The following is a 14215-nucleotide window of genomic DNA, read 5'->3' as shown; positions in this document are numbered from 1 at the left end:
CACACCCAGCCATCTGCTCGGAGGACGCACCAGCCTCCCCTATACTGCCAGGAGGGCTGGAGGCTGAGGGGTTGCTGAGCCAGAAGTGATTCCGTCTCAAGGTCCAGGGCTGCGTCCCAGAGAGCTCCATATGGGGGCCTAGAGGAGCCTTCCTTAGAACAAAGGGGCATCTTAAACCCAACGAGAGGCCTCCTGCCTCAGAACAATTCATCATTCGCCAGCCGTTCAGAACAACTATGCAAATGCCCTTGGAGCCAGGAAGAAATTGGTCAGGGATCGGACAGGGAAGAGGCAGCGTGCCACAAGGGTTAAGTGGGAGGGTGCAGGATTCAGAATACCTAAACTGCAGTCCGGGCTTCTCTGCTCACCAGAAGGTCGCCGATCCCCTTAAGTCTCAGTGTTCTCATCTGTAAAATGAGGATGACGACTGCCTATATTCCAGTGTCATCACAATGACTAAATAAGATAATTCATATAAAGCACCTGGGCAGGGTGCCCAGCACGCAGCAAGTGTTTAATAAGCATTAGTTTGAATGATTACCAACCCAAATTAAAGCAGCCTTTTAAAGGGACACCACCTCAAGATGCCACCCAGAAGTACAGAGATTATGGGATGCAGAACATTTTCCACTTGGCAAAACTTTTACCCTTTCTCAAAAGCAGTGGTTCTTGGGACTTCCCTGGCAGTCCAGTGGTTAAGACTCCCTGCTTCTAATTCAGGAGATGTAGGTTTGATCCCTGGTCGGGGAACTAAGATTCCACATGCTGTGCGACATAGCCAAAAAAAAAGAAAGAACCAGAAGTCTGTGAGCAGACTTCCCACCCTCATAGCTTGCCACCTTCCCAAGATACGTAAATAATTTTGGTTTATGTGATAATACCTATGAGTGTACACAGATTAAACAGCAACAGCAGACTTTTGGCAGGACAGAGCAGTAGAGCATGACCATAATTTCATCACCACAGTGACTGCTGGTCCATCAGCTAAGCACAGCTCTAGAGATGAAACACCTCTTCTCTCCCAATCAAAAAAGCATACCAAATATCAAGTCATCATAATGTACGCTTTAAATATCTTATAATTTTATTATCAATTACATCTCAATAAAGCTGAAATTTTTTTTTAAGTATGCCAGCAGGAAGGTGAGTGAGGGGAATGTCATCACTGTGTTAACCCTGAAATTATTCTATCATATTTTTTGTAAAGCAAATCGCTGAAGCTTCTGAATGTTATCACTGGTACAGGGGGTTTATTCTACCCCAAAGGTTTGAAAGTCAGCATGTAATTAAAAACTGCATGTAATCAAAATCACCCTTCAAAATCCTCTTAAATCATCCCCAAAGTTTATCTTTAAACACAAAAATCATACTCAAAAGACTGGGATGCTCATAATATACAGGCATATGGAAGCTAAGACACACTGAACCAAGAGCTGAATAAAGCTGGCTTTCTCTCTCCCTCTTCCTACAACAGTGCTTGACTACATTCTTGTCAAATTGCATTCCAATCAGTTAAATGAGTAAATTATATAATTCCACTACTGCAAATTGCTGCTATGCTCCTCTCAGCTGACCCATGCTGAGACAGTTCTCCAGAAGCTACATAAGATGGAACGGCTCCCTTTATCCCTCCATGACCTGGAAAAAAAAAAAAAAAGTAAGGGCACCCACTTACTTGCAGCCTGGATTCGAGCCTTCCGACTGACCACCAGCCCAAAGCGGTTCTGAGCCACACACTCATAGTCCCCCTCATCTGAAGGGCTGCCGCCTCCATCCAGCAGGAAGTGGCGGATCATCAAGGACCCATTGGCCAGCACAGTGGAGTGGGTACTGTCCGCCAGCTCCACCCCATTCTTCCTCCAGGTGATTCGCACTGGAGGAATCCCCTCCACCTTGCAGCCCAGCATTACGGGCTGCCCAGGGACTGCAATGTCATCACTTGGCTCCACAGCAAATGCCAGTTCAGCAGAGTGGCCAAGACCTGCATCAGGAGGGGGAGAGAGAGTAAAAGGAGAAGTTAGTGTGGAATGAACTCGAAAACACAGGGCTTCCAAGTTCTCTGGATCTGAGTGTCCCATCCCCATCATTCTGCTGTATCGGAATCTCTATTAATATATAGAAATGTATGCCTTATGAAGGGTCATCTCATGCTTGGAATCTCTATTAATATATAGAAATTTCTGCATTATGAAGTGTCATCTCATGCAGTACAGTTACTTAATCAACAGACTGTCTCAGAGAGATGGATATTATTTCTACCACCTTTCTTTTATTTGTATGTTTTTAAAAAATATTTATTTACTTGGCTGCGTTGCAGCACGCAAGATCTTCCTTGTGGTGCATGGACTCTGTAATTGTGGCTCAAGGTCTTTATTCATATCTTTTACAGAAAAGGAAACTGAAGCCCAGAGATGTTAAGCAACTTGTCCGAGACCTCAGAGTTAATAGTTACAAGTCTGGGACCTAAAAGCAAGACTGATTCTAACATAGCTGCTGCCACTCTGTGCCCACCTGGTTAAACACTGAAGCCGCACAGACTTTCAGAGTGTGACCTCAGGTATTCAGTCTGCCCTGGCTTCTCCATCCTCATCTGTTTAAATAAGGAACAACAATATGGCTTGTGTTGTTCATACATGCTAAGTCACTTCGGTCATTCAATCACTTCAGTCCGACTCTTCGCAACTCCATGACCTGTGGCCCACCAGGTTTCTCTGTCCATGGAATTCTCCAAGCAAGAATACTGGAGAGGGTTGCCGTGCCCTCCTTTAGGGGACCTTCCCAACCTGGGATCAAACCCACGTCTATTATGTCTCCTGCATTGGCAGGTGGGTTCTTTACCACTGAGCCACCAGGGAAGCCCTATGTTAAATATGACCTACAGACGTAAAGGCACTATGAAAAGTTAAAATTTCTACACAGTATAAAGTGAGATAGTAATAAACCGCTGTTTCTTTTTGCTGACAACACCATCTGAACAGGGAGAAGGGTGTGTGGGTCCAGGACTGGGTACAGGCTGGGTGATGGTCCAGCTTCACTGCCCCACCCCTAGGATGCTCTGGGGTTTGGCAGTTCCGTTTGCTTTGCTTTTCTCATAAAGAGGATGAGAGATACCAAACATCTACTCAGATTTCTCAAAATTCAGAAAGAAGGAGGCTCCTAGAACCTTTCTCCCAGCAACCTCTTCACTCCTGCAGAAGAGAAAGGAACTGGAAAACGGGAAGACGAGGGGGAAGAAAAGAAGGGAGAAGATGAGGGTGATCAGGGAACCAGAAGTGGGAGAGGAGGGACGAGAGCTCCAAGCCCAGGCATGATGCCAAGTCTCCAACTTCTCCAGCGAGCAACTTACCAGACCAGTTACAACTTCAGTCCTGGAGAAATGAACCCACCTGGGCTGAGAAGGCAGCCACAGACCCCTCCACATTTCCGGGGAACTAGTAACACGGGAGCGGGCCCCTCCCTTCACAGGCCAGCGCCCTCCCTGGCTGCGAGGAGACGGGGCAGTGAGGGGGAGAAAGCAGAAGGAGGAGCGCTGCAGCTAGGGGCGTTTCCCCCACCCTCAGGGACGTGTAATTCGTATTTTAAGATATTTGAGGGTCACGCCCCTCCAGATCCCTACCCATCCTTCCCAAGACTTGCGTTTCAGCTGCCTCGGCTCCGCACCCCAACCCCAGTATTTTAATAGCAACTGGGGGATGGATAAACTTTCTACTAGATATGCTTGCGACATCCTGCTTCTCCGGAGCTAAGAGGAGAGAGAATACTGCCCAGAGGAGTGTCTGCTGAGAACTTGGGGTGGGAGGGGAAGCGACTAGATTTTCACTGCTCTCGCGTGAAATGAGCCCATTACAGTCCCTGAGGGAACAGGGTGGTGGTGACGGAGCTCGGGGCAGCAAAGCCGTCAGACCCCGAGCTCTGCGTGTGCACCCTCCGGGGCAGGGCGGGCACGTGGGCATCCCCGCCGCGCTCTCGCCCTCGGTCGGCTTCTCTTTCCTTTCCTCAGCTCGCAGGGTGTCTCCCCCTCCCCACGCACGGCCAGCCGGGGACCTCCCTCTTCCTCGATCTCTCCCTCGCACTCCGCGTCCTAGTCCCTCTCCAAATCCACGACGCGCTCTCTTCACCCGTCGCAGCCCGCTCAGTCCCGGACTCCGCCCCCGGGGTCGGCGGTCTCCTAACCTCGGCCACCGCGGGCCACTCTGTGCCCACCCTCGGGCTCCGCGCTCCCCAACTCGCCCCTCGGACCGGACTCAGCCCTGTGGTCTCCCAAGGCTCGTCTCCCCCTCTCCCCAACTCCAGCCTGCCCGCGGATCTCCTGCTTTGCCGCGCTCCTGGCCGCTTGGTCCGGGCTCGGACACTACTGAGTCTTGGAGCCGCAGCGGACTGAATGAGAGTCTCTCTTCTGGGGGGTCCATCCTCAGCATCGCCTGGCTCTGCGTTCCCCGCAGCCGGGCCTCAGTGCCCTCTTCCCCGCCTCCGCCCCGTCCCGCTCGTCTCCCCCTTGGGCAAGTCCCTCCAGCCCGCGGTCCGCCGGCAGGTCCGCGCCGCTCTCCCCAGGTCCGCCCCTCGCGCCCGCTTACTCCCTTCTAGCCCTTCCCGGGGCTCGGGCCCCAGCAGCCGCACCGCGGGCGCCCTAGCTCACCGTCGCTTGGCGCAGGCAACAGTAGCAACGGCAGCAGCGGCAGCAGGAGCCGGGGCCGGCGGCGCGGGGGCGCGGCGCGCGAGGCAGCCATGGGGCTCGCGGTCCGCTCGGATCGGCGACGCGCGGCTCTGGGGCCTCTCGCGGCTCACAGTGTCCCGCGGGGTCGGCGCCGGGGCCGGGGCCGGGGCTCCGGCCGGGGCCGAGCCCGGGCGGCTGGGGGCTGGGGCCACATGCCTGCCTAGGAGCGCCGGGGGCGCAGGGCGAGCGCGGCCGCTTGCGCCATCTTGCACCCACCCGGGCGATCTGTCAGCCTCGCCCGGGGTGCGCGCTCCGCACTCTCACCACCCGCCCCGCCCTCCTCCCGCCGCCCCTCTTCCTTCCCCTCCCGGTCCCCTCCCCCAGCCCCTTCTCCCCGGAGGCCGGGTCTGGGGAACAAAAGAGCCGGCGAGCGCTTTAAGCGGCCGGACATTCCCGGCTGCGCGGCGGACGCGCCCCCTGCGCTTTGAACTGGGGCCGGAGCGGCTGGCGCCATCCAGAGCTGAAGCCCCGGACCCCTCCCCGCGGGCCAGCTCCGAACTTGGGGGGCTAGGGGAGTGGAAACCCAGTGGACTGCGGAGTAGGACCGGGTTGCGGAGAAACACGCAAAGCTGCCGGATTCTCTCCTACCCACTCTTTCTGCTGCGCCCTTCTGCACCGTGTCCAAGTCTGTATTGTCGAGATAATTCCCTAAAAGCTGCACAAAGTTGTCAAAGATTCGGTTTTCCATGGGTTTCTGGTTCTTCCACCCAAAGGTTAGGATGTTTAGCTGCAAGGTTGGCCTCTTTAGACCGAAGAGTTCTGGCGCTTGGGTGGACAGGAGGGATAAAGAGTGGGAAGGCGGCTTGGTCCAGGGCCCTGAGAGAGACGACCTAACAGGACAATGAGAACGCTAAAGTAGGCCAGATTCTGACCCCACTTCTCCCTGCGGTGTAGTTCAGCAGACCCAGGCGGGCACTCTCAGAGTTCAACTGAAAGATAAAGATATCCCGTCTCCCCTGCTCACTCTCAAGGAAACGGAAAGGATACAGGTCATGACAAATGACCTGTAACTGGAATAGCACCCTGAAAGTTAAAATTCCCAATAACACTTCTATGCCACAAAGACTCAGTGTTTCATGTCAGAGAACGTAAAAGGAGACATCAGTCTCAGGTAAGGATTGTTATGGTAGATAGGCATGCCTCTTAGGAGATACAGCCCCACACTGGCCTGCAGAGATCATCAGTCTTGGCCACTCGCTATTAAATGATCTTCTGTTGAGTTCAGCATGATGTGCTAGTGCATCAAAATTACTGAGCATCTTCCAAGTTCGAGGAGCAAGAGGTTTAAAGAGAGTAGTCTCTGCCTTACTTAGCTATTGGCATTGAATTGGTCAGGCAGAGGAGTAATTACATCTCTCTTTTGATACCAACTGTGAATTGCAGAGCAGGAGTGTTAACATATATAAAACTAACTCTGACGCAGATAGGTAAAGGGCCTCCAGAAATCAGGTAAGTTTACTAGTCCCTGGGTTCGTGCAGCCCAGGGACTCTGTAGTAGCAATTGGAAGATGAACAGGACTTGAGACATATGAGCAAGCAGTAGGAGCCAATGGAGAAATTCAGGGTCAGGGAACACACCGAAGTCCCAAGCCAATTTCCTTACAAGGAAGGGCAGGAAGGATGAGCCTCTATTGGCCATAGGAAAGGGAGAGGTGGGGGCCTTCCCTGGGCGGAAAGGCCTGGAAATCTCTCCTGCAGGGTTTGAGTTCTCAACAACCCCTTCTTGGCTTGTCCTACACTCAGGAGAGGTCAAATTGGTGTCCTGAGTTGCTGTCATTTTAAATTCATTTTGACAAGTGTTTAATTCTTCTTTATCACAACACTTGGTCTGAGAATGATATGCAAATAATGGCTATTCTCCTGCATGCAAAATGTGCAGTATCTCCCCCTACAATGTGTCAATTAACTCAGGCCTGGCTCACCAGCCACTTTGGGAGTGGTCCTGGGCAGGAAGGCCTCTGGTTCTTGGTTCCCAGCAGTAGAAAAACACCCATGGTCCAGGCACTATAAAGATCCTAGCAGAGCAGTTGCCAAATGTAATCCTGAGATGTGTGTGGGGTAAGCGTGGAGTCTGGTGTATGACTATTGTGCCTAGGTTTGAGTTAATGGACACCAGCATGACTGTGAAGGTGAGAGTGCATGTATGGGTCTCTGAGTTCATAGGCACTGCACCCATATGTGTGAAGGGGCGTCACAGGCAATTTTAGAAGCCAGATTTATACAAAGAAGATTTGTCGAACCCAATCTCTGGAGTTTGGTGGTTCACTCCTCCCTTGGGTCCAACAAAGTTAAAAAAAAAGTGTGTCCAGATGAAAAGAGATCCTTGAAGAGCCTAAAAGAATGCCATCAAAGAAAGCATCTTTCCTAAGTTCAGGTGTTTTTTCTAAGTGCCTGTTGAGGGAGGGACATGGTTCAGTTCGTTTTTTGAGGTGGGGGGGGGGTTCCTATCCTAGGAGTCTGAGTAACCTATTTTTTTACTTTATTGAAATATAGTTGATGTACAATATTATATGTTACAAGTGTACAATACAGTGATTCATAATTTTAAAGGTTATACTCCATTTATAGTTATAAAATTCTGGCTCTGTTCCCTGTGTTTCACAACATATCCGTGGAGCTTATTTTATAATAGTATGGACCTACCCCTATCTTGCTCCTTCCCCTCTCCCCACGGTAACCACTAGTCTGTTTTCTATCTCTCTGAGTCTGTTTCCTTTTTGTTATATTCACTAGTTTGTTGTATTTTTTAGATTCCACATATAAGTAATAGAGTATTTGTCTTTAACTTATTTCACTTTGATACCCTCCAAGTCCATCCATGTTGTTGCAAGTGGCAAAACTTCATTCTCTTTTATGGCTGAGTAGTATTCCATCGGAGAAGGCGATGGCACCCACTGCAGTACTCTTGCCTGGAAAATCCCATGGACGGAGGAGCCTGGTGGGCTGCAGTCCATGGGGTCGCTAAGAGTCGGACCCGACTGAGCGACTTCACTTTCACTTTTCACTTTCATGCGTTGGAGAAGGCGATGGCACCCACTCCAGTGTTCTTGCCTGGAGAATCCCAGGGACGGGGGAGCCTGGTGGGCTGCAGTCCACGGGGTCGCTAAGAGTCGGACACGACTGAGCGACTTAGCAGCAGCAGCAGCAGTATTCCATTGCTTAACCACACTGTCTTTCTCCACTCATCTGTTGATGAACATTTAGGATGCTTCCATATCTTGGCAATTGTAAATAATGCTGCTGTGAACATTGACATGCACATATCTTCTCAAATTAATGTTTTTGTTTTGTTACATACCCAGGAGTGGAAATGCTGGGTCATATGGTGGTTCCATTTTTAGTTTTTTGAGAAACTTCCATACTGTTTGCCGCAGTGACTGCACCAATTTAAATTCCCATCAACAGTGTACAAAGGTTCCCTCTTCCTTAGAGAACGTCCAGTTCTTTCTTATAACTACCTGCTCTTCTGCTCAAAACTCAACATTTCCTATCCTGGTAAGAAATACATTCTCTAGGGCAGAAAGGCTGAGGAAATTCTAGTCACTTGGTTCCAAAAACAAGAACATTTTTGGAAAATAGTTTATTAATTCATTACAGGGACAGATATATGATCAATGCATTGGCTTAACACTAAAGAATATCATAATTTTAAGGAGAAAAAAATGCTGGAAAATAATTAAATAATACAGCAAAACTACAGACAAATAAATGAGCAGGTACCGATTATACTTGTCATGCATCAATAAAAGGTTTTTAAATGAGACTCAAAAACCATAAGGCATCCATGGTAGGTGACAAAAGGATTAATACCCTGTAAAAGGCCAATGGACTCTTTTCTAATAAAAATACTGCTACAAAGACACAAACCTAACACTTCCAAATTACCCAGAGCCCAAATCATATATAATGCTAGTGAGTAATGGCCATGTTCTTATCAACTGTGAGTTATAGGCAGATACCAGATTTATTACTTATTTGCTTTTGAGAAACAATTTTCCACCCAACCTAATGGGTTATAAATTGTCTCATTTGCAGCTATTTAATTTAAACCAGAACCTCAGTGCCTGTTAAACAAGAACATGAAAAATGACTATGTGGTGTAATGCTAAGAGCCTACTGTTAAAACAGCTATTTAATTCAGGACAGGTTTTTTTTTTTTTTTTTTCTCCCCCTTTAGGAAAAAAAAAAAGAAAAAATCAAACCAGCCAAATAAAATGAGGCTTTTGACCTTCAGAGCAGTGATGAAACATGTACAGTAGTGTTAGCCACAGCAATGCCGAATGCTACAGAAATAGTACAAATGACAGTTCTGTCCTTAACGAGATACAAAACCAGCATTAATAATCTTTAGTGTTATCATAGGCTGCCTGAAGGGGGAGGAGGAGGAAATGTAGGTGCGGATGTCAAACCTGAGTGACACCCGAGTGTAATAAACACAGATGCTGAAAGGGTCTGAGGAAGCTGCAACTCCACTGAGAGACATTTCACCATTAAAAAAAAAGGAAAGATAGACTGGTTATTTCTAATTTGGCTCAGAAGCCAGAGTTAACCCTTGATGTGCTTGCTGCTCAGTGAAAAAAGATGAATTCAGGGAGAAGAGACCAAGTACTAAATGCTCCTATGAGAGGCTGAGGTGCAAAATCAAATAAATGAAACAAGTCAGGCTTGTCCCTGTGTGGGGGGGCGTCAACAGAAAATGACTTCAGGATTGAATTTAAAGAAAGAGCAAAATGAGATGAGCCCATCACCCTTGTCCTGTGTGAAGACCCTACTTCCAGCACCCTAGAGGATGATTCCTCCCAGCCCCATCCTGTCAGTTCCTGGACAAGGTGCAGAGAGTGGGAGGCGAAGGGGCTGCCCAGCCCCTAATTCCCACCCCCTTCTCCCTTTCAAGCTCCAGCTGGGAAGCAAGGTGCCTCAAATGCCTCTGTCCAGCAAACCAGACTTACCGCATGGAAGGGAGGGAATAATTGTATCCCAAGCCTCTGGGTCGTGTTCCCCCTTCCGTGTCTCAAAACCCCCAAGGATGACTTGCATTCATCCTCTCTAAGGAGAACCCTCCAGTCTCAATCCCAGGGAGAAAGAAGCAAGGGAAGCTGAAAGGTCTTCTCCCAACCCACACTGGGGGTGTGCAGTCTGCCTGGGGATGGGGTCTACAGAGGCACAGAGAAGCAGGGGCAGGAGGATGATGGCTGAAGTGGACGGCGGACACAGGAGTCCCATCACGGCCCCAGACAGACATGAGGTAGTCGCGTTGTGAGGGAAGGGTGCTGAGACTGAACCCAGGCAGGAGAGCCACGTGACACAGTGTGGGAGAGGCGAGAGAGAGATAGCGGAGACAGACAGAAGCCACAGAGAGGAGAGTCCTGGGACGGAAGGGAAGGGCCCTAAGCTTGGGAGAACAGGGGCACAGGGAAACAAGACCCTAGAGGAGCGAGGGGGAGGAGAAAAGGGAGAGCAAGAGAAAGCAGATTTTCAAAACCAGGCACTTCCCCAATTACAAAATTAGGTGCAGACTCGCTCTGAGGGGAGCTGGAGTCACCCTCTCAGTTTGGACACAGGACACACGGCAGATGGGAGGTGACGCGACTAAAGTGTCAGGCATTCAGAGCCTACTTGCACTCAGCCCAGCCCAACCGGAAAGTGGGCCGGGGCTGTCTTTGTCAGACAAGGCATTGGAGACACTCTCAGAGTGTGTAATAAAAGGCTAGGTGACAGAGTAGGGGCCCGCAGGGCTGGGGACAGACCACTCTGGGGCAGTGTCCTGACCTGGAGGATCAATTAGGCCACAGTGACCACTGCCTGGCCCAGAGCTTCCCAGCTCACCAACCAGCACACACACATGTGCTTCACACATGTGCATATCACATGTAACTGTGCGTCACATGTGTCACAAACCACATGTGTCACAGAGTATAGGTGGAGCGAATAATCCAATCCTTCCTCTCCCCGAGGCAAAGCACCCCAGGAGGCTCCAAGTGGCTTGATGACTTGCAGGCAGAGACGCGTACACGTGTAGCCACACGCATCATGTCGCGTGATCCAAACCAGCCTGTCCCAAATGGTGCCCTCTAGGGGAGCTAAGTAGAGGAGGACGGGACTGGGGCTTTGGGCAGGCTTGGGCTGGCTCCTGGAGGGCAGGGGGCCTTTGGCTGGCCGTTGTTCCCAGGGGCCTCCTCCAGAGCCTCATTGGACTGGAGGTCCGAGTAGGGGCAAGCATCGCTGGCTGCCTCTGGCAGGCAAGTGAGTCTGTCTGGCCCAGGGGCTGCTTGCTCACATCCGCCTGGCTCCTGGTCCAGCCAGTCTTCCCCTTGACCAAGATCCACAACACTCGAGGTGAGGTCAGGAGCCTCTGAAGGCAGGGAATCTTCAGGTTCCAGGTCTTGGAGGTGGAGGTCAGGGGTCCCAATGGATGCACTAAAGTCCGAGTGGACGATGACTTCGGCCTCCACCTGGTTCCTGCAGGCTGGGGGAGGCTTCTTCCTCCCGTTGCCCTGGTCAGAGCAGAGAACACAAAAACCATCACTGAGCGTGACCATCAGAAGAATGACTGTCCTTCTAGGGGTGGAGAGAGGCTGACCTCCAGCCTAGAGCCCTTTATATATCATGCGGGAGTTGGTAAGGGAAGAACAGTGACTGTCCTCCAGATGATGATCAGATCCATGGGAAGGCAGGGAAACACTACGATTTGCCCTTGTCACAGAATTTCAGAAATACCAGATATGGGCAGGGCTCTGTGAACACGAAGAAGGGCTGAATGCAGTCAGATTGGTGCACGCTCAGATCCATGGGAATTCTGCAGTGGCCCACTTATGCCTAGCTCGAGGAGGGACTGTCTTCCCAAACACTGGCCTGCCCTCCACCCACTCACCTTTAGAGGCTCCAGGGGTCTCCAGGCTCGACTTTTACCCCCAGGGACGTTACCACCAGGGGTCTCCAGAAGATTCATTACTTGCTCTTACCAAGCATGGGACGCTTCTCTCCTTCCCTCCCTCTTTCTTTCCAGGACACTGACCTTTATGGCCTCGTACACCAGAGCCTGCAGCAGCAGTGTCTGCCCAGTTCCAGCAGGGGGCAGCAGGGCCCGTGTCAGAGAGGGCATGGGGCCTGCCTGGGGCAGCTCACAGCCTGCCCAGGAACCTGCCCAGCTGGGCCCACCGGGCTGAGCCCAGGAGATCTGCACAGAGAAAGAAGCAGGAGCTGAAGGCTTGATGGGGATATACGCAGGAAACGGCTGGAGCCCCCTCCACAGACTCTTGGCCCCCTTTCTACTTCCCTCCCCAAGGCAGTGGGGACAGGCACAGAATGAGCTGAGAGTCTGGGGGTGAATTTGAGGATAGAAAGATGCTCCTGCAGAACAGCCCAGGAGTTTCTGAGCCAGGCAAGGTCTCCTTCACCACACAGAGGCAGGGAGAGGGTGAGAAAGCACTCAGGGGTTCGCGCTGGCTGATCAGAGAATGCAGGATGAGCCGCCACTGCCAGGATGGACAGGACCCGGCCTGTGTGGATGCACCTCATCTGGATCCCGGTCCTACCTGGCCACAGCCTACCTGACCAGCCTCCTTCCCCCATGCTGGGAAGAACTGGGTCTTAGAGCTCTCCCCAGCTCCCAGGATGAGGCGTGTTCTGGCCACCTTGAGTCACCCGCCAACAGCCCCTCGGGGGCTCTCCCCTCCTTCCTGAGAACCAGGCTGACCTATTCTGCCAGAGACGGAGGCCCATCTGCTTCCCTGCCTTGCCAACCCTTTCAAAGAGGAGGGAGAGCCTTTTCTTCTGCAGCTGGTCCAGGGAGGGGAGAGGGGAGCGGGCCTCTCACAGGGTCACACAGCGTGCTCTCGCGCCCCCTAGTGTCCTATTTGGGAATGAACCGCAGTGTGGGGCTCGGCCTCCCCGGCTCCAGGCTCACCTTTCTCTTGGAGTGACCCCGGCCGGCTGAAGCGCCACCACCCATAAGGCTGTGCACTTCAGCCCTGTCCTCGATGTCCGTGGGCGGTGGGGACCAGTCCTGGGGACGAGGGTGCACAAGGGACTCCAGTTCATGGACAGCTGGGGGGCTGGGGGGTGCCAGGCGGGCTCTGGAGTACAGTGCAGGGTTCCCAGCAGTGGCCGAGGAGGACAGCCCAGGGAGGGCTTCTCTGGAAGGGAAGATGGGAAACAGACAGTGTGGTCAAAGAGAGGGGCAGCGGTGGGATTGGGATTAGTCCAGCCTATGTCCCTGGGCAGGTTCCTACCCATCTTTGAGACTTAATTTCACCGTCTGTGCAATGGATAAGAAACTCTGTGACTGTTCACAACAGCTGTGACACTGTACTGAGGTCCTTCCTCCCTGGGCTCTGGGCATCTGGAGATTTGGGGGCCCTCTTTGCAAGACGCTAGCAGCTACCAAGGAAGTCCATGAGGTCGAAAAGAGTTAGACACGACTGAGTGACTGAACAACCACCACCAAGGAAGCAGGAGAGAGGCAACTATGCTACGCCAGCCCTTACTGAGGGGATACGCTGGGGGCTTCCCTAAACCCATTCCGCTTCCCATTCTCACGAGGACCTCATCCCAACCCATTCATCCCAGACAACCCCCAGGAGGGGCTAGAGCAAGTCACAGCCACTTTCCCTGCTCTCTCTTCTCTGCAGAGGAAGTTGCTCCTCTCTGTGGTCAGACTGGTCCTTCAACCTACCTGTGGGGGCTGCGGCGCAGGCCAGCACACATGCAGGCCAGGAGGCAGAGGAGGCCCAGGCAGACGCCCACGATGATGCCTGTGACTGAGTGCACATCCAAAGAGTCTGGCAGGGGAGAGGGAGGGAATAGAACAGATCAAGGACAGGAGAAAACCCGAGGTTCATAGACCAGGACATCCTGGGGCTTCCTCTGGAGGCCACTGGCCTGAGTCTCTTCCTTTGGACGTGTGAAATCTCTGATGCAAGGATCAGAGGGCCCCACAGACTCACAGGGACCACCACTACCTCTCTCTCCAACTGTCAGCCCCATTGGACATCCGGAAGCTGGAGCTCCTCCCCATCAACCCGGCCTTTCAGTGAAACATGCCTCTTGCCTGCCTAACAGGGCTGGTTTCGCAGGTGTGTAACACGTGCAGTGGCACGTGGCCCATGCTTAGAAGGGCTCTGCGCTTGGCTTAATGCTCTGCTGTCACCACCCTGAAATTCTTGCTCATTTTTCTTTTTAATGTATTTCCTTGGCTATGCTAGGTCTTAGTTGTGGCACACAGGGTATTTTTTTCTTCTGTGGCTGCTGTGCAGCATTTGGGATCTTAGTTCCCTGACCAGGGATTGAACCCATGCCCCCTCCAGCGGGAGTGTCGAATCTTAACCACTAGACTGCCAGGGAAGTCTGTCTTCTTCATTTTTTAATAAGGGGTCCCACATTTTCCTTTCACACTGAGCCCTGCAAATTATGGTGTAGACAGTCTCATGGCCTAAGACCTCCACTGTATAAAGCTCATCACCTCTTCAAGCCAGTTCTCCAGTGAAAGTAAGCTCCCAAAGA

At 51.8% G+C, this 14215-nt stretch overlaps 2 protein-coding genes across 7 annotated transcripts in view; both read right to left on the bottom strand.

Annotated features, from left to right (window-relative positions):
• IGDCC3 (immunoglobulin superfamily DCC subclass member 3) overlaps positions 1-4850 on the bottom strand; it is a 42308-nt gene extending 37458 nt beyond the window's left edge. The window contains exons 1-2 of one of the 2 annotated variants that reach the window (XM_086323009.1): positions 4637-4850; positions 1676-1981 (exon numbers count right to left, since the gene is read on the bottom strand). In XM_086323009.1, coding sequence (XP_086179135.1) covers positions 1676-1981; positions 4637-4727 — 397 coding nt within the window. In that variant the 5' untranslated portion in view covers positions 4728-4850. Of the gene's footprint in view, positions 1-1675; positions 2088-4636 lie in introns of those variants that run through there. The other variant, XM_086323008.1, reaches the window with a different exon arrangement.
• Positions 4851-8279: 3429 nt separating this feature from the next.
• The window catches only part of IGDCC4 (immunoglobulin superfamily DCC subclass member 4), a 39620-nt gene continuing 33684 nt past the window's right edge, over positions 8280-14215 (bottom strand). For all 5 annotated transcript variants that reach the window (XM_086323002.1, XM_086323003.1, XM_086323004.1 and 2 more), the window contains 4 exons: positions 13389-13494; positions 12621-12849; positions 11730-11891; positions 8280-11208 (listed from right to left, as the gene is read on the bottom strand). In XM_086323002.1, coding sequence (XP_086179128.1) covers positions 10795-11208; positions 11730-11891; positions 12621-12849; positions 13389-13494 — 911 coding nt within the window. In that variant the 3' untranslated portion in view covers positions 8280-10794. The remainder of the gene's footprint in view (positions 11209-11729; positions 11892-12620; positions 12850-13388; positions 13495-14215) is intronic.

The sequence above is a fragment of the Bos grunniens genome, chromosome 10, assembly GCF_055505025.1.
Source record: "Bos grunniens cultivar Pamir isolate PY7600 chromosome 10, Bosgru_T2T1.0, whole genome shotgun sequence".
Taxonomy (NCBI): domain Eukaryota; kingdom Metazoa; phylum Chordata; class Mammalia; order Artiodactyla; family Bovidae; genus Bos; species Bos grunniens.
This window is presented reverse-complemented; position numbering and strand designations above follow the sequence as displayed.